General features: G+C 40.7%; 2 protein-coding genes across 4 annotated transcripts in view; one reads left to right on the forward strand and one right to left on the reverse strand.

Moving 5' to 3' along the window:
• Positions 1-1,488, forward strand: part of Kcnab1 (potassium voltage-gated channel subfamily A regulatory beta subunit 1) — a 338,516-nt gene extending 337,028 nt beyond the window's left edge. For all 3 annotated transcript variants that reach the window (XM_075950414.1, XM_075950415.1, XM_075950416.1), the window contains exon 14: positions 234-1,488. In XM_075950414.1, coding sequence (XP_075806529.1) covers positions 234-323 — 90 coding nt within the window. In that variant the 3' untranslated portion in view covers positions 324-1,488. The remainder of the gene's footprint in view (positions 1-233) is intronic.
• A 960-nt stretch (positions 1,489-2,448) lies between these two features.
• On the reverse strand, positions 2,449-16,738 carry Ssr3 (signal sequence receptor subunit 3). Its single transcript, XM_075950418.1, has 5 exons — positions 16,504-16,738; positions 15,409-15,535; positions 9,700-9,798; positions 5,750-5,881; positions 2,449-4,798 (listed from the first exon to the last, which is right to left on the reverse strand). Exons 1-5 carry the CDS (start codon positions 16,634-16,636, stop codon positions 4,732-4,734), a joined length of 558 nt encoding a protein of 185 aa, XP_075806533.1. The 5' UTR covers positions 16,637-16,738; the 3' UTR covers positions 2,449-4,731.
• Between the last annotated feature and the right edge of the window lie 6,648 nt (positions 16,739-23,386).

The raw sequence follows: 23,386 nt of genomic DNA on the forward strand, positions 1-23,386 counted from the left end.
ATTGAATTTCCACTGTATAGAGCGCTATTCTGTGTCACTATGAGACTTCACTTATGTTTTCATTTCTTGAGTCAACAAACACAATCCCTGGCTTGAAGCTCTGTCCAGTGCGAGGTATGAGGGTGGGGCTTCATTCCAGCTACGGCTTTGCAAACATAGAGCAAGCAGAAATGACTACTTAATGTTGAATACTCAACACTAACACCGTCCTTGGTGTTTCTCCTCCTCCTCAGGTCCTCCCTAAGATGACATCACATGTGGTAAATGAGATCGACAACATACTGCGCAACAAGCCCTACAGCAAAAAGGACTATAGGTCATAAGGCAATGCATGAGGCACGGAAACTGCATGGGTAAAATCATGGTGGCTAGGCAGTGCAGAACGACCTTACTAGACACTTGTCCATCACTTAGCAGCTTGCTGCTTAACCTCTGGTGTCCCAGGATTCTCTGAGGTTTCTGCTGTTGCTACCACTGTGCACCCTGAATTCTGAACACATGAAAATTCACAGCCCAGAAAATCCATTCTATTTTCTTATCTTGAACTGGTCCCCGATCCTTGCATTGCTCTACGCAGCTCATGCTTCTGCAATGGAAGGAAGATTGGAATAGGGGAATCTATTATCTTCAGACATTCGTAACTTAAAGAAGGCTGTACATATCTATTTTTTTTTCAAAAGAGCAAAGATCACAGAACAGAACAGTATGTGGGCTACATAGGAAACAGGATATCCTCACTCTTTAGTCTTGCTTGGGAGAACAAACAATTAATTTACATATGTTTTCATATTTCATATTCACATTAGTAGGTTTTAAGTCACCTGTCACTCTAAAGTTTCTAGGTACTTGCTTTCACTATCGTTGAAGTTACATGTTGCTTGGCCCTGTACAGTTTATCTGGGGTAACCTGTTAGGATTCTAGAGTGTCTGTTTACACATAGAGGTATAAAAGTACGAACACCCCATCTTTACTAGATACATAATAGCTAATTTATAAAAGGGTTACAATGTTATGAAAACAGCTTTGAATATTGTGTTCACTTTTTACATTTTATTAAAGCCTGCGTATATATACTTTCAATCGCTTGTAGGCACAACTTCTACAAATTTAAGTATCTGAGATTTAAAAATACACACATGCTGAGTTTTTTAATTAAACCTATAAATACCGAGAAAGGCAAGTGTCCAGTTTACCACTGGGACATTATAATATACAGCTTGGTATTTTTTGAGGCGTTATTAACATGAAAAGCAAAGCATAAGCAATGTAAAAAAAATGCCATCATTTCTCGACATATGCTGGATGAATTAACTTGCCCAGAGAAAAAGCAAAATATTCCAGAAGCTCCTGATTCTATCACACAACACTACACTGTATGCATGAGAGCTCTCTGCATGAAATAAAGGCTCAGCTTTGTGCTCAGAAGCTGAGATACACCCAGTCTACTCTATACTTCGCCTCCCTGCATCCCACCTGAGAAAACTTAAGACTATACCTGCAAATAAGGAGAAATCACAGGATGAGTTTTTCTTTCCTTTCTGTAAAGGTGGGGTCATTTTCTAACTCTATTTGTCCATCTGTCAATGGACAAAATTCTACTTTACCTCTCAGCAAGTTCTCCATCACTTTAAGATCTACACAAGAAATACATGAACTTAAAATCATTTTCAGATATTTATCATATGGCTAAGTTCTGTATCTTAAGCTAACAGGGAAAGACATCAACAAATACACGATTGTTATTACCTAGAGTGTAATAGGCAATTTGGAAGTCCGCCCATGAGTATGTGACTAATGATGGAGACTAACTTTCCAGCTATTCATTGTAAATTTAATCCACTGAACTACTGTATGTATAAATGAGTGGAGTGCTGTCTAAAGGAAAATCAATTCATTTGCTTAGAGTAATAAAGGCATCTGTGCAATCCCATAATAGATCTTTTGGGTCTTTCATTATAAGGCTTAAGATACATACATTCTCTTGTATATAAAATACAAATAAAATGTCACCATGAAATAAACAATAATCATCTAAATGAATTAAATCGACAGCTATACTGCACTGAATGCTTGACTGAAGTCACAGAGACCAAAACAGGCTGAAGCGAGAAAGTGGTACACACTCTTACGCCCAGTTCTGAGGAGGCAGAGTCAGAAGGATCAAGAGTTCAACTTAAACTACATTAGACCATCTCTCAACCATCCCCATTCCCACAAAAAAATAGAAACAAACAAATCTGCACTGCAAGCCTTGAGTGCTGGCGCACACACACCTGTAATCAAAGCACTTGAACTGCGGCAAGAGGACCTTACGTTTCTGGCCAGCTTAGACTACACTTAGAAGACAACTTCAAAAATTTACATGTTTCATAGGAAAGACGGTTAATATAAAACATGTGATAAAGATACTCACATGGTTCACATAAAGAACTGCAGAAAAAAACACATTTTTAAAAACAGTTTAATCATACTTGTTGAAAACAAGGCTTTTGTAAGAATGTTGAGTATAAATTCAACCTCCATTATTTCAATTAACTTCACATCCTGTTTCAAAGTATTCTCCCCAAGTTCAAACAATATACCAAACAGTACAAGTTGTAAATCTAGATACAAGACTTATTAAGCAATGAATAAATCAAGAAATGAAAATGCTTAACACTAATATTCTACCTATTACAGATATGGAAAAAAAAGCAAGCACTTTTGAGTGTCCTGTTTTACTGGTGTTACATAGGGGGTCCTTTTAAAACAGAAACTCTGCCATAGGATTTTACTGTCTATGTGTCTAACTCAACACTTCATAATTCTATTTGCCACGGTCGACTATGGAGAATAGACTAGGGAACAGGACCCACATTTCTAAGTGTGAAGAACTCAGACATTAAATCTTTTAAGGGAGCCATCAGATCTGGCTATGACTTTGTACACAGAAATTTCTCTGGGGGTGCAGAGACAGAGGACATTTTGGGAGTTAAAAGAAAAGACAGCTGTAGGAAACATTCAAGGCAGAAAAAAACTGCAAAATTACTCACCCAGCAAATTTTGGTTACTAATTAAAGAGAATTAAAAATCTGAGGCTGGCACCTCTGTTTCACCATTCCTGAGCTGCTGACAATATTATCAAATAATGGTGGTGACCTTCTTCCCATCCACACAGGCACTGCCACCTAGTGGCACACTTGCAGCAGTCACTTAGAAGGAGCTTGATGTTCCACCCAATTATTTTATTAGATAAACACCCTGCACACAAACTGTTACCAGCCAAATACTGATTAAAACAGAAGAACAAAGCACCCTACCTCATGTGTGTTACCTAAATACACTCTGCACTGCATCTCTCCTCATCTCCTATTCGTTCCACATCACCTGGTGATGGCACTTAGGTAACAATGCACCACAACAAAGAGCTGAACACGGCCAGAAGCATGAGAAGTAAGGTGACCATATAAAGACACTCCTCCAGGCCTCCTAAGTTCGTAATGCAGACTACTGAAACTTCATCTACCAGGACAAAAATAGCTCAACTCCTGGTAAATACATCTTTAAAGTTACAAATAGTATCATATGTTCCTCTTAAGTTTACAGGTAGAAACTAAGGATTAGGAGTAATTTCCCTTTGAGGTGCCATTTATAGGAAGTGCCCAGGTGTGGTGAACAGTAAACAGAAATATGAAGTCAATGACCCTAAGTGTAAAGTTAAGCAAATCTGGAAATCATGGAACAAGCAATCTGCACATGTTGTAGGGTGGGGGACACAATGTGAGGCTGCTCTTCTGCTAGACCCCAAAACCTATGATCAGAGTTTGCTCATAATTGACAGGAACCCTGGGCAAAAGTGGACAAATTTATTAAAGTCCTCATAGAAAAATGTTGACAATCCTTTTAAACCACTGTAAATTCCTTGGAGAGGTCACTGCATTCCAGGGCTAAGTTCATAAAAAAAGTCTTTTGGTCTCTCAAGTGTCAATAATCAGGAAAGATGTGCTTTCTCACTTACGATTATGCCTGTGGTGCTGAGAGCCTGCTCACAGAAAACAATGATTCCAGTGACTTCACACATCAAACCAACAAGGCAGGGTCAAGCTGACCTCCCTACCGCCCAGGGCCAAAGCCATACCGCCGAACAGTGTGTGCTTTAGCTTCACAGGCCAACACTCATAGCCGGGTACTATTTTTAGGTCACTACCTTGGCTGCCTTTCTTTAAAAAAAAAAAAAAAAAGCTCTAAGGTTCTTTCCGTCGAAGTGGAGAGGCCATGTGTTTGAGTTATTATAAATTACAAACTCAGAGACTTCTGTTTAATCCCTTGGGAAGAGGATTCACTCTGAGATTTACAGTCAAAAGTTGTAATATTGTGCTTGGAACACAGAGAACCAGCTATTAACTTCTTCCTCCTATTATAAATAATAACAGCTCAGTCCAGGTTACCATGACCTCTGACAGCTGTAGGAAACAAGTTATTTTCTTCTCTGTGATTACAGCACATCGCAAGACTTCTTGCCTTAATAAATGTCCTGGTACTCTGAGTTTCCCCTTAATTCATTTAATTTCAACAATCTGTCAAAAAGAACCAATAAACAAACACTAAATTACATTCTATTGCATTTTTATCCCTCAAGCTCCAGACTATAAAAACATCTTGTGTGTGTCTCCCAGCCTGGCCACCCTGATACTTTTCCATACACCACAGGCCACCCATAGATACAAAGGCAGGGGGCCAAGCTACAGGGTCTACTTGGAGCCAGTAGATAGGAGGGCGATGAGTCCAGATGAAGCACTTATGGACAAAATGTAGTTCCTGCAGAAATAAGGTTAAGGAAAAAGAGAGACCTCCAAATTAGTTTTCAACAATAAAGGGGCTTTTCCTTATTGACACAAGCATGTGCGTGTAGTTTCACTGTCTGTAAACACAACTTACAATATGAAGGCTATAAAGCATGAAAAAATACAAGCAATGTTTCAATACTGAAAAGACACTTGAGTCAAATTAGAAGTAACAATCACAAAGAACACATCTTGGTTCCACTTAAGGCCTCATGAGAAGAGCTGGCCAAAGAACATCAGACACCAAACAGTAAAGGAGACAAATCCTCATGTCAGAGTCCTGAGTCCTGCTACAGCTGGCCTATAAGGGAAGGAGGTTCACAAAGTTCATGCTATTTGCAGCCTCTGTGAACAAGCCGTTTTGGGGCCATTCTGGCAAGGCCCACTGGTATTCCCAAAAGACACGAGTTGGAAGGGGTCTGATGTTTTATTATACCAGAACTTCTGATTATTAAAAGTCTGGCTACATTTTCCTGGGTAACACCTTTAATAAAAAAAAGAAATCCCTTTAATAAAAGACAAATGACTCTTGACCAAAGCTCAATTTCAAAGCATCCTGAATACTGAATATATAAAATGCGCCTGGCATTTGTAACTCCCCTGGCCATGCACCAAACCCGCAAAGCCAGCAGATACATACAATGGAACTAGTGAAGACCGTCTACTTCCTGACTCCTTTCCAGTAAGTAGACAAAGTCACACACACAATATACAACTGCTCTGTTATACTTGCTACTTACATAAACTAACTTACAAACTTAAAAAACACTAAGTCAAGCCAGAAACTTTTAGTTCTAAGTCTACAGACACCGGCCTAAAGTTATACTAGTTAACTGACAAGTTTTTGTTTCCACTAACATACCAGACAGCTTAAGAATAAAGCAAACTACTATTTATAGGGTTCTGAGAACTTTTAAAAGGATACACTGTAGGGTTGAAGTTCTTCAGTATAAAGAAGGAAGCAACAATGACCAGAACCAGGAACAGAGTGTTGTTATAGAAGATGGAAAATGTTGTGGCTTCATAATCGGCGACTTCATTCTTCTTCCACAAGATTCTACAGATGCAAAAACAGGATAAACAAGTTTATAAATATGACCAAAAACTTTAAATACCAAGTGGTTCTCATTTATTACAAGACAAACTTTTCCTTGCTTTCAAGGGTAAGAATGCATTTGCACTATTAAATTTAGAGCAAATTATCTCCTTTTTTCCACTGAATTCTGTTTTCCTTGTTGATGCTAAATAGCAGTTACTGGGCGTGTTACCATTTTCCCAAACACTCAACACTACAGCAGACGGGGATGACATTCATTGCAACTGACAAGATTTTATAAGCATCTAAAATAGGTGTCTTTGTTTAAAAGTCTCACCCTAAAGCCTGTGGACCAGCCACACATTTCTCAGGACTGCCATGGATGTGGCCTAACACAAATGTTAGATGATGTCGTAAAACAGGCCAAAGGGCTGAGAGCCTTGGTGAAGTCTGCACTTAGTCTCCATAGTTGGTACTGCACGGGCTTCTTTGGCTTTAGCCTCTCTGGCTGCATCCTAGCTCAAGGATCTCTAATCAAGGGCTTCAGCCTTTAGTTTTGCATCTTAAAGGGATAACGCCAAGAACACAGCAAGCCACCATCTCACCAGGTCTATCCTCGGCTGTCGTTACTAACGTGAAAGAGGAATCACATGATTTTTAGGACAATATTCCTAACTTCTAGAAAATTGTTACTTTTAAATCTGTCTCAAGTGCTCCCTTATTTATTTATCTTTTATTCTTCCAAATCAGCCAAGAAGATATTTCAGAATGCTTTTGATTAAGGCAGATTTTATTCCACTTGGCCAATTAACTTCATAAAGTCATTTTTTTAAAGAGTAGACTATGATCCACTGATGGGGTATGAAATGAAGTTGTTCAATGCCTAAAGAAATTAACCGAGTGAGCTGAGACTTGCTTTATTCTTTAATGCACAGAAACAACAACAACAAACCTAAGCATCCACCACACACAGTATGGTAATTACTGTTTCTGAAACATCTGTATGTATGTACAGATTATTATACCTGGTAAAAGTGAAATGCGGCGTCACTGTGGCGTCATCAAAAAAGACTAAAAACTGCAACTGTAGACGCTTTGTCCTCCCCGGAAGCCAACCAACTCTGATTGCATGACACAGAGCCTTCCCACTCACCCCCACAGGGACTACTAACCAACACTTTTACACATCATGTGCTCTCATCCAAACTGAAGCTTGGCTACAGGAGTTAAAATGAGGGTATTATCACCCATCTTCACCATGGGGAATCTGTAGTCTCTAATAACACTTCCGCTTTATTTCCTTGATTTTTACAAACACTACAACTTAATAAACGTACTCTACTTTGGGAAACAGGAAGAATACTACATTAAAGTATAGCCAACAACTAAAACCATTCTGAGTTCAAAGAAGAGTAAATGTCAATCTAAACTGGAGGAAATATATTTTACCACTCTTACACTGTTCAAAGAAATCAAGCACAGTAAGGCGCACAGGCCCAATGCACCTGAATGCTAAAATATACTCAGAATCAACACAGCTATTTTAAACTCTGGCATAAGACTCAGTGAGCTATGGCATGCTTCTACCCTGCTGATTAAAATCATCCCCAGTGACATCTGAGCAGGTCTCCCTAACTCTCTTCCTACCATGACTTGAAACAGAATCACCTCCAAAACAACCGAGATGAAAGTCTGACCACAGTGCTACCCTAGCTCCCATGTTACACAAGGTATACAAGTTAGGACCATCCAAATGTCTTCTGGTTCACCCACATACTAGTTATTTTGAAATAATTTAAAAAACCCTAATGTATCATTACCAATGGGCCCACCAAGGTTTCACTGGTAGAAAAAATTAGCTTGAAGCCAGGCAGTGGTGACACACGCCTTTAATCCCAGCAGAGGCAAAGGCAGGTGGATCTCTGGGAATTCGGGGCCAGCCTGGTCTACAAGAGCTAGTTCCAGGACAGGCACCAAAGCTACAGAGAAACCTGGCTCTCGAAAAATAAATATAAAAATAAAAAAAAAAAAAAGAAAAGAAAAAATTAGCTTGGGAGAATACCTCTCAAGGAATCATTCTTCAGGAACAGTTTACTAAGAAAGGAGAAAAGGAAGACCAAACAGCAACTGTTACAAGCAGATAATACAAACAAAAGAGATTCGTGAAATCAGGAAGTAACAACCACACGTCCAACATCTGTTGAACCTCTCTCTAACTGCTTCTTTCCATCCTGAGGCGAGCGCACGACAGGTAAGACAGATACGCACCTAAACAGCTATAAATGGAGCCTGAAGAGAGACACAGATGCTGCACCTTTTCTTACACCAAACCTCTTGGAAGTAGTTTATCCTCCAAGAGCAACTTACCATCTTAATGAATTTCTGATCTGTTATCCAGAGCAATTGAGTCTATATTGGGGTAAACCATTTCTGGGAGAGAAATACTAACAGCACTGATACTGGTGACAGAGGAATAATCTGCACTTTACACATCCACCCGACACAACTCTGAAGAGTTAAGAAGTTTCACTTCCAGTTCCCATTCTGACTCACTGCTAGCGACTACCTAACCGTGGCACATTCTGAGACATGCCAGGGTCAAAAACCAGTACATAGAGCACAGCAGCCAAGTTCGCAGTGGACAGGTGAGACGGGTTTGCCATTTCCAATACGACCTCCAGAACCTTGATAGCTGGGTCAATTACTGTGAAATTTGGTTAATTATGGCATGTACCCAAGTTTAACAAATACTGTCCTACATGATTTAGGAAGAGGGGGCTATAAGGTTACAGATTCTCTAACTTCATTTCTATTCAAAATTACACAACCAAAGAGCTATGCAGCCAAACCTCTGACTGCTCCCTACAAAGGCCTCCATTGCCATGACTTTAATATCCTAAGTTTTATAAAGCAGCCAGAGAAGATAATTCATGTTTGGTGCCTTTCCAAACCACTGCAGAAGCAATGTTCATTAAGTTACTTGGTGTTCTTTAAATTAGGGTCTACTTGATAAAGACCTTCCACCGGTGGTGCCGGGAAGACTTCTTTTTCACAGGGCTTGCATACCATGCGGCTTCCCCACAGTGTGACTACTTCTCCCCCTCGGCATTCTAATTGCCTGCAGTTCTTTGTTTAGGGCTGGGGCCTCAGCTTTCCCTTCCACATCACTGTCTATAGATGTCTTCTTCCTTGTTCAGGTCACATTTAGGCATCCATGCTGATCAGAGTTCATGCGTGTAACTTCTCTGACATTTCTAGCAGACCACAATCTCACAGCAAATTTCCTATTCCTCTAGTTCTTAAAATCTTTCTCTCCCTTCTTCAGTAATGATTCCTGAGCCAGAAACGCAGGACTCATGTTGTGGATGTATGCCTAACACTTCGAACAAATCAGCTGTGTGTCGATAGTGCAAAGAAAAGGTTCTAGTGGTAACAAAAACCCAAAAATGTCAGCTAGTACTGTCACCGTTACTACTACTTATACAATTCCAACATCTATCATCTTTAATGAGAACTCAAAAACTTATTTTTTCCAAAGCTTTGTAACACTTTAAACAAGGATTCGAGGGAGATTAACCAGCGCTTGCAGAGCAGTCATGATGAGCACAGTTCAGAATCCAGCAGCCATCATCCGGTGCACCCTGTAACCCCAGCCCTGAGAAGACAGGAGCTTCACCAGGGCCTGCTGGCCACCAACCCTTGTGTGTTGCTCCTGGTTGAGCAAAAAAGAGAACATGGTGGAGAGTGATGGAGGAAATATCTGACATCATCTTGGGCCTCTAGGGCACACACATAAGTATACAAATGTACACACACACACACACACACACACATCGAACCTTTCATCTTTCTCCTTCCGAGACATCTTTCTGTTATCAGCTTCAGAAAGTTTCCGAGTCACTTCTTTGGAAACAGCATCCTCCCTCTTCTGTGCTACTCTGAAAGAAAACACAGGAAGAAAAAGGTTTCTACATGCTCTAGAGAAGAAAGTCAGTCCTGCAAAACACTCTGTACTCATGTTTTAGATTGGCGACTGAATGATACTTTTACATTTCAAGAAAATAAACTAGACAGAAAGTTCCAAATTTATTACACTGTACAAGCCTAAAAGAAGCTCAAGAAACCCTCAAGATAGTTTCTTAGTTATGGGATTTGACTGCTGCTTGAAAGGGAACATTTTCCAAAGTGGGGGTATTTAATATGAATATAAAAGTCAAATGCTATTAGCACAACTCACTGGGAATCTTTGTGATTACAGGGGGTGTTTTATTACTCATGTGATTAAATTCCAAGGTATAGTACAAAACAGACGTCTTGATTTAAAACATGAAAGAAAATACTAGAGTATCTTAAAGCTATGCTATAGCTCCAATCCAAAGGACAATTTCATTAAAAAAAAAAAAAAAAAAGGTTACAGGCTGACCATAGCCTTTTAGTTAAATTAGCCATTGGCTTGAGTTAAGAGAGGCAGACAGAAAGTTTGATCAAGAACTCAGATCGGAATCTCCAGATCTTATTTGGGGGGTAGGGTAAGAAAAGCATACTCACCAGTGGACATGATAGCAAATGCCTATAATCCCAGGGCTTGGGAAGTGGAAGCATAAGGTTCAAGAGTTCAAGGCCAGCCTCAGCTACGTGCTATCTTGTCTCAAAAATGTATACAGATCAAAACAACAATGAAACTCTACAGGTGAATTTTATCAGGTGGGGTGATTAAGAAAGTGGTATATTTAAATAAAATATAGTCACCCATAAACTAAGACACTTCTATTCAATGTAGTGTATTTTTCACAGAATGAGAGCTACAGCTGTCCCTATAGGAGAGAATGTAGCAATGACAACATCAAACTTCCACAGGGTCCCTACCAGCCCCACAGTGCTCCCACTATGAAGGTGTTCAACACGACAGCCCAGCAGGAAGAACAGACGAAGTCTGGTCATTGTGCTCAAGTCCTCAGATTCACATTACCACACTGTGTTTAGTTCTGGTCAGTACACCAAGGAAAACTGGAGAAATACGGACGGACTCCTGTAGAACACCCAAGATCAGTCATTCAACCATGAGAGCCTCAGGAATCTAGAGTCTAGTCAGGCAGTGGTGGTGCACTCCTTTAATCCACGTACTCCAGAGGCGGATCTCTTGAGGCCAGCCTGGTCTACAAAGCGAATTCCAAGACAGGGCTACACGGTGAAACCCTGTCTAGAAAAACAAAACAAACAAACAAACAAAAGAATCTAGAGCCTCAATGCACAGTGAGAACTATAGCTGATTTCCCCATGTCTCCACTTCACAAGAACAAAGAGAGAACTGAAATGCATAAAAGGGAAAAGTCAATGGACAAATATTTTTAAAGGGTCATGGTTACTTTTTAACTTTATAACCCCCAAATTGATAACTCAAGGGAGGTAAAGCTAAGGAAAACAGATGAGTTGTGGGGTGAAATATTTAGAACTCTCCAGGGTACATTTTTATTCCAAAGACCCAAGCTCACATGACTTTATTACATAAAAATCACCCTTTCTGTCGTCTCTTTCATTCCTGAGAAGCTGGGTTCTAGAGGGAGAATCTTCTCTCAGCATCTCTAGCAAACAAAGAATCATTTCCTGAACTTAACTTCACGCCTTTTCCCCTATAGCAAGCCTCTAAAGAGAGATGGGAATGGACGAATGATCCGTAGCTGAACATCAAAACATACACTCTTAGGTGCCAGATTAAAAGACCTAAGTCTTCAAAATAATTACTTACATAAACCCCCTTATGGATATTATGCACAGCAAATCTATCTGAAAAACCCTAAACCAACTTCTCTTCTAGGTCTAGCATGTTATTATTTGCCACCAGGTTTATCCAAAAGAGAGTCTTGTCCAGTACCAGATGTCTTAAGTCTGCTGGAAAACATATCTCGGGCAGTTTCCAACAAGAGAAGTCACTCCAGGGCCTAGCATACTATCCACTGAGACAGCTCAGGGGAATTATTTCTACTCTATTTTCTTTCAACAGTACATCAGAACCTTTGGGGAAAAAAAGCACACATTTAATTTCCTAAAACAAAATGCCTAAAATGTCTTTATAAACTCTATTTACATCATGACATCTTTCTAAAAACAAAAGTTTCCATGCCAACCTTGAACAAAACATATATTACATGCTGGATGCTATGTTTAACAACATGTCACACATGTGATCCTATTTCACTGTTGTAATAGGGAGCGGCGGGCTACGTTCCTGGCACCCGGCCGCCCGCATGGCTAGCTTATGCCCCGAAATAATTACACGGAAACTGTATTCTTTTGAACACGGCCTGGCCCATTAGTTCCAGCCTCTTATTGGCTAGCTCTTACATATTGATCTAACCCATTTCTAATAATCTGTGTAGCCCATGAGCTGTCTTACCAGGGAAGATCTTAATCTGCGTCTGTCTGGAGTGGGACAATCATGGCGACTGCCTGACTCAGCTTCTTTCTCCCAGCATTCTGTTCTGTATACTCCACCCACCTAAGGGTTGGCCTATCAAATGGGCCACGGCAGTTTCTTTATTAATTAACCAATGAAAGCAACAGATTAGAAAGAAATCACTCCCGCTTCTGAGTTACTGTAAGAATCCTAATCCTACACCTCTAGAGTAAAAATATATAGGAAAACTATATAACTCAAGACAACAAACACATTTAAGAACAGCAGAGCAAACACTGGAATTTAGGTTTATTTACTCTGGAGCTGTCTTCTCTGTCACCACAACCTACAAGCATTCAAGCTCTTGCTGAATAAGCCTTACACATCACAACGTGTAAATCTATAGCTGTTTTACTTTAGGACTACTGGGGGGATGGGCATGCAGAGGCCAGAGGGCAACTTTTGGGACTTGGTTCTCTCTTCCCATTATAGGTTCTGAAAAACAAATTTGGGTCACTGGACTTGCATGGGCATATATATATGAACTTATGCATACATAAATTCTTTTACCCACTGAGCCAACTCACCAGCCCTAAATCTATAGTTTCTATGTCAGCTACAATACTTACTACCTCAAGACTATGACTAAAGGAAATTCTACTTAGAAGTTTACTAAGCCAGCAAGCCAGTGAAATTTATTAAACTAAAATGTACCATTAACCATTCTAAGAGATATAAAGCAAAAGATATAGCAGTCTCAAGAAGCCTAGAGTAGGACTCGGGTAAAAAAGAACAATTTAATCCCAAAGAAGTATATAGACAGTGAGGGGCATTCAAAATAAACACCAAAGGGACTGAGTTACAAAGGGATTATAAAGGACAATCATGCAAGATTCTATTTCTGATGGATTCTCTATCATAGACAACCATGTCTCCAGTTCAGGAGAGTAGAGGACAAAATGAGCTCAATCTTGAAACGGTAGCTGGCAAAGAGGCTGCTAGACAGAAAGACGGCAGAGATGAGCTGATTAGTCTGCTGGTCTAGCAGAACTGCAACCATGAAGCCGAGACTTTGCATGCCCAGGACAGCAGCTGCTCAGGCCACTGCTGCCCACCTCTTAACTAAAACCCTGCTACCTGAAACCATAACACACCACTAATTCTGGGTCAACTGCAAGAGTCTAGCATAAAGACAACAAAACAAAGATCAAAGTCAGGTGGGACTCTCTGGAAAGGTTGTCTGAGTCCTGAAATAACAGACATGAAAGAACAGAAAGCATGGAGGTCCTGAACAGAAATGGGCACAAGACACACTCAAAGGATGACAGGAAGGCTACGTCTAACTCTGAAGGGGTTAGGCTGCAGAGGAAGGAGGCAGATGACTTTGATTCTAAGAACCTGAAAGGATTTTTGGTGTTACTGTATTAGAAAAAAGGACCTTGATGAGTAAAGATAGTTAACAAAACAAAAATCACAAATAAAGAGGAATATGCTATTTCCCAGTCTTTTGGCTAAGATCTTTGAAATATTATTATTATTATTTATTATTATTTTATTATTTTGCTCGCACATATGTCTGTGCACCAGAGACATGCCTGGTGACCACAGGGGCCAGAAGGCATCAGATTCCCTACAACTAGAGTTATAAAAAGTTGTGAGTCACCATGTGGGTGCTGGGAATTGAAACTGAGTCCCTGGAAGAGCAGACATTATGCTTAACCACTGAGCCATCTCTCCAATTCCTCATCTGTATGTGTAATTTTAGAAGATAAGATATGAATGATGTAAGGAGGAAAAAATATCAAACAGCTTTATACAGCACCTGTCAGAGCGGACCCTATGATTTTGCTTCAAGAGACCTGATGGAGACTGCTATATCAATCCAAACAAAAAATTTCTAATTAAGTGTTGATACTACAGGAAATGAAAGAAAAAAAAAGGTTAAATACACAGCATGTTTAAGCTCAAAATCTCTACTCCTTTTTTAAAAATTACTATAGAAGCTGGAGAGATGGCTCAGCAATTAAGAGCACACACACACTGCTCTAGCAGAGAACCTGAGTTCAGTTCCCAGCACCCATTTCAGGGGCTCAGAATATGTGTAATTCAAGCTCCAAGGGATCTAACACTCTCTTCTGCCCCCCCCTCAGGCAAGTAAATCATAACAAAGATTACTTCAAAGAAAAGCCAAATTCTAAAGGTCCTACTGTAATAAGCCAGAGAATATCCTGTTACCCCAAAAGTGTATATGAAAGTAACTCTAGAGAACATCTTTTCATATTAAATATTATTCATACTCAGCTTCCCAAGAGGACCACGACACTCTAAAATAATAAATTACAGCGAGTATGGTTGCTCATGCCTATAATCCCAACACACTCACCACATCAGCCTGGGCTACATAATCCCTAGCTCAAATAAACAAACAAATATTACAATCACTCCTAAGTCTGTAGTCTTCTATTTTACTTTAGGAAAGCAAACTATACACATGTTTGTAACATAAACATTTACTGAGGTAAAACTTGGGTTTTCTTCTCTAAACACTATTAAGATAATCTGTCTTTTAATATATGTGATCTTAAAATTCAAGAAATATTATTATCTTCTACAGTGAATACACTTATGAGATTAAAAAAATGTAACTGGCAGTGAAAATGTTAGTTGCTTCCAAAGGGGCTGGAGAGATGGCTCAGTGGTTAAGAGCACTGGCTGCTCTTTAAGAGGACCCAGGCTCAATTCCCAGTGCTCACATGGCGGCTCACAACAGTCTGTAACTCCAGTTCTAGGGATCTGACACCTTCACACCAATGCACATAAGATAAAAAAGTTGCTTCCAAAATTAGTTCCCAGAACAATTTCTAGAAAGAACTCCACTGAGCTTCTCCTAACATGATTTACTGGGTAGATCTGTTTTTCTGATGACACCAGCGATTCCAAACTGGTGCTTTAAAGACTCGAATCCCACCCTCTGACACCTATTTCCACTGAAGTGTCTGGTGGCTCGAGGGGTTATCAATTCTGCAGGTATCGATTTCCCTTCTTCCCAAAATAGAAAGAGACACGTAGAACTAATGCCTCTAACTATAGAGCATCTACACAAGCGCTCTCTTCCATGCAGAGTATCACAGGGACGCTTGACAAAGGTACTTACTTGTGCTTGAGGACAAATTTCACATTCTTGTATGCAAAGGCTACTAGGTAAGTGCTTACTAATGTCATCACACTGTAGAGAACAGCAGACTGGATAAGATCCATATGCCATATCCGCCAATACAACCCTGAGTCGAGACAAAAGGAAGGGAGGGACACAAAAGGGAACAGGCATTACTACCCCTCACACAAGCCTGCCAGATTAGTTATAGCTAACCCAGGGGAAAGAGTTGGTAAATCCCACCCAAACTGGGCAGCTTCCCCAGAAGTGAGACATCCAATAAACAGGGTTAGTCGCAGTTCAGGCTTTCCCCATTCATAAATTTGAGTTGTGGGGGCTAAGACTTGTCTAGAGAGTTCTTCATCAAAAAACTTGAAACAGAACTGGAAATAATTTAAAAAAGAGTCACAAATAAGAATTTAAATTTCATTCATGGGGTACTATTATACTATCTGATATAAAATGCCGTCCCAAAACATTGGTCTACTTGCTGACGTGGCTGCTCTCTGAAGTCAAAATAATGCTTTGTCGGGCCAGCAAAGCAGGGGGCTCCACGCCCCGTTCACTGCACACTGCGTTTTTGCAAGGCCTAAATAAAAAAATACGTTTGGATGTGATTGGCCTGCGACGGTGTGGCAGTGTGGACCAGGAGACAGAAACTCCTAACACCTGAGCCTGGAAACTGCCTCGGCCTGACCGGTCTGCAGTTTCCCATTCAAACGGGAAGTCTAGAGGTGCTCTCTCAGGGTTATTAAAATCCTACACAAAGCTGACCGGTGACCTCTGACCCTGGCCCTGGCCTGGCTTCGGTCATTCTGCAAAATCAAAAGGATGCTCGGGGGTGAGGAGAGGTTCGCCACGGGCCACGCTGCTAATTCAGGGATATCGGTTCGGGTCTCTCATCTGGAGCACTAAACGGACAGGCGGCCACACGCGTGTACCGGTAGGAGAACCCGGGCCAGACCCCGCGCCCGACTCAAACGCACGCCACGACTGACTTCCCGGGGACGCCGTCCCCGACCCCCGCCTCCCCGCGGCCTCCGGCCTCCCCCACCGCGCCCGCCACGTCCCCGCCGCCGCCCGCCCGCAGCTCACAGATGGGGATGGCGGACACGATGAAGGCGTTGCCGAAGAAGAGCGCCGACGACTTGGCCGACAGGTTGCGGCTGAAGTCCTGAAGGAGCAGGTCCTCCTCGGACTGCTGCTTGGAGCCGCCTTTAGGAGCCATGGCAGAGCTAAGGACCTGAGACGGGGAGCAGGAAACCCAGAAGGACACGGAGAGACGCGTGTCCCTCCGAGGCGCGTATCCGCCCGCGACCCGTCAGCGCAACGTGGAGGCGGGACTCCGCAGGGGACGCTGCTTCAGGATTGGCCAGCCTGCCGCCGTTACGCAAGCCTCGAGGCACGATTGGACGTGAGAACACGACTTCCGCATTCCTTAAGGCACTTGACGCTAGAGCGCCGCAAGGAATGGAGGGATTTGTAGTTTAGTATTATCTATTTGGCACTCATGGTAGCTCAAGCTAGTCTCGAATTTGCCTGCTTCATTCTCAGAAAAGCTTGGATAACTGACTTGAGCAACCACACAAGCATTACTGTTTTAACTAACGAACTTTATTGGTACTTTATTTCACATGTGTACTTGTTAATTCTTGTTTTTAAATTTAATACATTGATTGAATGATTGGTTGGTTGGTTGGTTGATCGATTGATTAGAGGGCCGTGCCACAATCTAGGTGTGTGGATCAGAAGACAGCTTGAGGGAGTCAATTCTCTCCTTTCATTTTCTGGGTCCCAGAGATTGAACCAAATTGTCAGGTTTGCACCTTTAGTCTCTGAGCCATCTTCACTGCCTGAAGAATACTTTAAATTTTTCTATTTTATTATTGTTGTTGTTGTTTTAATTAGCAAAACCACTTAGCCCCTGACAGCCTCTGTTATTTCAGTTCTTAGGAACTCGAAAGTAAAAAGCTCATGAGGCCACACAGGACAGGACGTGCATTCAGTAATTCAATGAACGTGTGGCCATCTGGTTAACATTGAACACTGCAGAAGGAAGTTATATCTAACACTTGTACAAATCCATTATTTCGTTATTATGTTACCCAGGTTGGCCTCTAAGTCATGATGCCTAAGAAGATGATCTTGAACTTCTGATCTTTTTGCCTCCAAGAGCTTCCTTGTCCCACAACGTGCCTGGTTTTATAGCAGGTCGTGGGAATGGGACTCAGGACTTCTTGCAGGTTAAACAAGCACTCTAGCAGGTGAATTACATCCCTCATCGCACACCTAGAAGCCTTGGACGTGCACATCACGGTGCCCATCGCAGATGGAGAACCTGGAGGTGAGAGACAGGCCCTATTCTCCTGGGCATGAGCCCATTCACCCAAAATCTAGACCTAAGGAAGTCACCATAGTCATGAATTCTTCGTGATGAAGGAATGGTCTTCAAATGATGATATTCAAGACCTGTCTCATTTCACAAATCTCTACTATTTTTTTTATTTTTATTTCACCTTAAGCCTTTTTAGAGTACCACGGCTTCTGATGATATTCTAAATAAAACTGAGGACAACTTTTGGTAAGACTCCTCTGAAGCTCAAAATGACTGTAGTAGCACAGGTGCCATTTTAGCTGATCACTTTTCTTTTAGAAAGACATACACAACCACATCACGTCCCAGCAAACGTTTCTCTTCACTACATCGTTGCAAACATTCCAGTTCACTGGGTGAAATTTCCTCAGCTTTCAGCTTCCCTCGCAGCAGATTGTATATATCTTTTTCTTTTGCTTTATCCAAACAGCAATTGATCTGCAGAGCCCTGATCCTCACTGAGATTTTTATCTTCAGTCCTTTTTGAAATCTGTTCTCTACACAGGTTCCAGAATGAGTTTTCTGGAAATATAAGTCCATCTAATATCAACAGTGAACATTCCCCCACTTCACCGCAAAAGGAAAACAATTAAAAACGGACCACCTAGAATATTTTAGAGCAAAAGGCAAGCACTCATTTCAGAATCTCTGGGTCTATCCCCGATGCTGCCGAGCTCTTCCCTGCATTGCATGTTAGTGACAGAAAGAGAAACTTTTCTACATTCTTCATTCTCCAATCTGGGTGCTTTCGTAAACCACACCCATTTTATTTCTGTGCTCTGGTTAAAAGACGAGGCTTTGATGGCCATTTCTTTTTGTTCATTTCTCCATCTCTGACCAACTCATAAACACAAATTTGGGGACCTATATCTATAACTGTGTTTTCTTCTGACTATAAGGTAAGGTATAAAAAGAGCATTAAAAAAAGAAAAATTAGAAAACTGTAAGATCGCCGGGTGGTGGTGGGGCAGACCTTTAATCCCAGCACTCGGGAGGCAGAGGCAGGAGGATCTCTGGGAGTTCCTGGGAGTTCAAGGCCAGCCTGGTCTACAAGAGCTAGTTCCGGGACAGGCACCAAAGCTACAGAGAAACCCTGTCTTGAAAAAACAAAAAAAGAAAAAAAAGAAAAGAAAGAAAACTGTAAGATCAAGAGACACATCATCCAAATAGTTTTTAAAAGAAGAAAATCAGAAACAATAATGATGAGGCTAAAAAGAATTATGCCTGAGAAAGATAATAGTTAAAATAGATAAGCTTAATAATGTTATATAAATAAAATTTTCTGAAATTCGAAGCTGAAGAGATGCTGCAAAATCTGTTTGGAGCATGTTCTGCTCTCACAGAGGACCTAAGGTTCTGCTCGCACAGAGGACCTAAGGTTCTGCTCGCACAGAGGACCTAAGGTTCTGCTCGCACAGAGGACCTAAGGTTAGTTCCCAGCACCCATTTACAAGGCTGACAACTGCCTATAACTCCAGCTCCAAGAGAATCTGATGTCTCTGGCATCCAAGAGTCACACACATGTGTGTATAATCATCCTCACATACACACTATTAAAAATAATAAAAATGTTTTTAAAAATGTTAAAAGTTAAACTGATTTAAAAGGACTTAGCTGATAAAAAAATTTAGCATGCTGTAAAACTGAAAAGAATAAAGGTCCAGGATGTAGCTCAGTGGTAAAGTTCTCTTTACCATGCAAAGAGCCTTGGGATCGATGCTTAATAATGGGAGAAAACAAGTGCATCTGTATACAAGAAAATATAAAATATAGGCTGTCTTAAGATCATGGATCAGTAGGATTAATATAGAAAAATTGCCATCATACCCAAAGCAAAAAACAGATTTAATACAATCCCTATGAAAATTCCAACACAATTCTCCACAGGTCTTGAAAGGGCAATCTTCCAATTCATATGAAAAAAACAGCCAGGGTAGCTAAAACAATACTAAATAATCAGAGAGCTGCAGAAGACATCATTATCTCCAACCTCAAACTGAACTACAGAGCTATAGTAATAAAAACAACATGGAATTAGCACAAAAATGGACACGCTGATCAATGGAATCAAGTTGAAGACCCAGACATAAATCTACACACCTATGAACACCTGATTTAAAAAAAAAAAACAGCATCATCAGCAAATGGTGCTAGGGTCAAACTGGTGGTTGCATTAGAAAAATCCAAGTAAGTCCATACTTATCACCTTGCACAAAACTCAACTCAAAATGTATCAAGAACCTCAGCATAAAACCAAATACACTGGACCTAAAAGAAGAGAGGGCAGGGACTAGCCTTGAACTCATTAGCATAGGAAAAAGACTTTCTGAACAGGGCACCATTAGCACAGGCACTAAGAACAAGAATTAATAAAAGGAGCCTCAGAAAACTGAGGAGCGTCTACATGGCAAATGACACCATCATTCAGATAAAGTGACCGCCTACAGTGTGGGGATGATTTTACCAATTATTCATCTAATAGACGGCTAATATCCAAAATATAGGACGAACTCAAGAAACTAGATATCAAGAAAACAAAAAACTCAATTAAAAATGAGGTACAGATCTAAACAGAGCATTCCCAAAAGAGGAAACTCAAATGACTGAGAAACATACCCAGAATCTACCTTCATTTTCTCCGAGGGAGTCTCAGTGGGGGAACAAACTACTCTTAAGGGCAGAGTGCATGCCCTGCAGTAGATAATCAACAGAAAATGCACTCAGCAGCATCTTTGGAGGTTTCTTGTCTCATAATGTCATAACGGGGCTTTAAAAAATATCTTATTTTATTTTTTTAAAATATTTTTTCTCTCTTTTTTACCCCACAGTCCAGTTTAGTGTTTTATGGGACTCCTAAGCTTGTGGATGAGTGGGGTCATTGTGTCTCTACCTGTTTCTTGTGCCTTTTCTTGGGCTCTTTTCCTTCTGCTGGTTTGTTTTGTCCAAATCGGATGATTTAGCTTTTCTTTTATCTTATTATTATTACTATTATCTCTTAGAAGTTTATTTATATTCTTATGAGGGACAAAGGGAGTGAATCTGGATGGGATGGAAGGTGGGGAGGAACTGAGAAAAGTAGAGGAAGAGAAACATTAAAAGAAAAAATGTAGGGGGAGTAATTTTTCGTGCATCAATTAGAGAAATGTAATAGGCATTTGATGCTTACTACAGAGAAAGCTTTTGATGGTAAGAATGAAGGTGACAGACGATATGAACTCACACGGGAGGGCTGAAGTGATGCTCTTTGGCACCTGAATTACCTTTTTCTTTTCTTTAAACCATCATGATCTAAGGACTGGGCATATACTTGTGACCCAATGAACAAACAGGACAGTATATACGTCAATAGAAGAGGCCAACAAAGTCTATCCAAGCAAAACTCTAATAGAGACTGTATTTCAGTGTGACTCATCTTCAGGAAGGAACAACAAGGACTCAATTCTGTGCCAGCCTGGCTCTAATATGTGGGTCTCAGGTTTTATATGTCTCTCGGATCGCTTTCCACTTATCAGAATGGTGAACATTTCTAAGCAATAATATTTGTTACTCTTGCAAATAGGAATAGTAGATTTCTCTCCTCCATTACTGGTAAATTCATGTAGGAAAGGTTGTCACTTTAGTAATTAATACGTTTTCCTAAGGCTGAAACACTGCAAGTTTCCTAACCTAGCGAAACTAGATACCAAGAAAACAAAAAACTCAATTAAAAATGACTTTTCACTTTTCACTAAGTCTTGTAAAGAACAACAAATGAGATAACCAGGGCTACTGTGGGGTGGGGGAGGGGAAGGCGCTTTTTTGTTTTAAAGACCATTTGAAATGCAATTATTATGGGATATCCTTAGAAAGGATATGAAATACTTACATTCATGTTTAATGTTTTCCCTTATCACCTGGGAAATTACTTACTTAGCCAAATTACATTTTTTTCAAGGACTGATGCGTTATGATATATACTTACTCAGCAAATATTAATTGAGAAGCAACAATACGAAAGGTACAACAGGTAAGCAAATATCAACGTCAATTATGATGATTATAATGACCAGCCTCTACTGAGTCCCTGTTAGACATATACGTCTACACTAGTTCCTTTACACGCATGGTCTAACGTTACCTTTACAGCGGTCCTGTGAAGTTTGTATTGTTATCTGCATTCACCAGCTGAAGAAAGGGAGGATAGAACTTTCCTAAGATCCCACAGCTATAACTGGTAGACCAAACTACAAAACTAGGAACCATGACTTCAGTATACACATTGTTAACTACAGATGAGTTCTGGCATCTTTTATATCAGTGGTATCTCTAAGAACATGTGCCACCTGCCCCCAGGAGCCCAGTGTTGAGCCAGAAGCCCCAGACAATTTCTTGTACCCTAATTACCATGCAGAATCAAAGTCACACTGCACCTCTGAATGTTCAAACAGGGAGACTTGTGCCCAGCCCCTAGGTGAGCAGGCTTGGGCTCGTCCATGCTGGATTGTCAGTCTCAGTAAATCCAAAAGTCATGCCCCAGAAAGAGATAGTTCAGAGAGATACACAGAAGCAGGAAAGCAAACTGAGAAAAAGGGCAAAATAAAAACTGTCACTCCCCGGCAATTGCAAACTCATGGAGGGAGGGATTGGAACCCTCAGGGCTTCCTCATTTCTCTCCGTAGGCCTAAGAGAGACCACTGTTACTTGCAATGAATCAAACCATTCATCACCAAAGTGAAAAAAAAATGTATAGGAAAAGTATCAGTATGAATAGCATAAACAGGTTCCACATACAAATGACTACATCGATGCTCAACACAGTCCTCCAACTTATATGTTGCCTCCTCGAAAATAAGGTAACATTATCAAATACCTGTAAGATCCAGAAACATAACCTCAGGGAGCAGATCACACCAGATAAAGAAAAAGAAACAGTGATGCCGTCAGTATACCTCAAAAGCTCCCCCTTTCAGAAGGCACTCAAACGGAGGTAAATAGACTAAGCGGATAAATCAATAGAATCAACAGGAAATCTTTTAAGGCCACACACCACAGGTTTCAGGGTTATTTCTGCCTCGTGAAACTCTGAGACTGAGGGAGACTTTCGAAAGGTGGAGTGGGGAAAAACCAAGATGTAATGGGAAAGCCTCGCATAATAGAAAGAAACGGGTCTTATCGTGGATAGTGTACTCGAGGAAATGTCAGGCCTTGTCTTTACCAGGTCCCTGTAATTACTACATCATTCAGAATGCCTCAGAACTACTCAATACACAAAGATTGTTGTTGTTGTTATTGTTGTTAAAACAAGGTCTGAGACCCTGCACAGTTTAGTGTGGAGTTGATTTTTTTAAATTAAACAAGGCACTGAAGCATTTGAAAGGCAAGTGTTTGTCTCTGAGCTTCAAGCATGTACTTTCCAGATAAATACTGGTTTCATTTTTAGGACTGATGTGACCCTCGTGATGAGGGACCCTCATCTGGAGTCATCAGAAAATCCCATTTCCTTCCTGCCTAAGGATATTCATAGAGCTCCCTGCTTCTTTAAGAGAGTGATAGCGATCAACAGAAAACGTATTATCTTAATAAGCACTGACTAAAGCTATCACACTGAAACTCGCAAAACTCCCC

This window comes from Microtus pennsylvanicus, chromosome 16 (assembly GCF_037038515.1).
Source record: "Microtus pennsylvanicus isolate mMicPen1 chromosome 16, mMicPen1.hap1, whole genome shotgun sequence".
NCBI classification, from domain to species: domain Eukaryota; kingdom Metazoa; phylum Chordata; class Mammalia; order Rodentia; family Cricetidae; genus Microtus; species Microtus pennsylvanicus.

Coding starts and splice junctions, on each gene's coding strand:
- Ssr3 (XM_075950418.1), bottom strand. CDS start 16,636: ATGGCTCCTAAAGGCGGCTCCAAGCAGCAGTCCGAGGAGGACCTGCTC. Junction 15,536..16,503: donor CGTGTCCGCCATCCCCATCT/GTGAGCTGCGGG, acceptor GTCTCGACTCAG/GGTTGTATTGGCGGATATGG. Junction 9,799..15,408: donor AAATTTGTCCTCAAGCACAA/GTAAGTACCTTT, acceptor GTTTTCTTTCAG/AGTAGCACAGAAGAGGGAGG.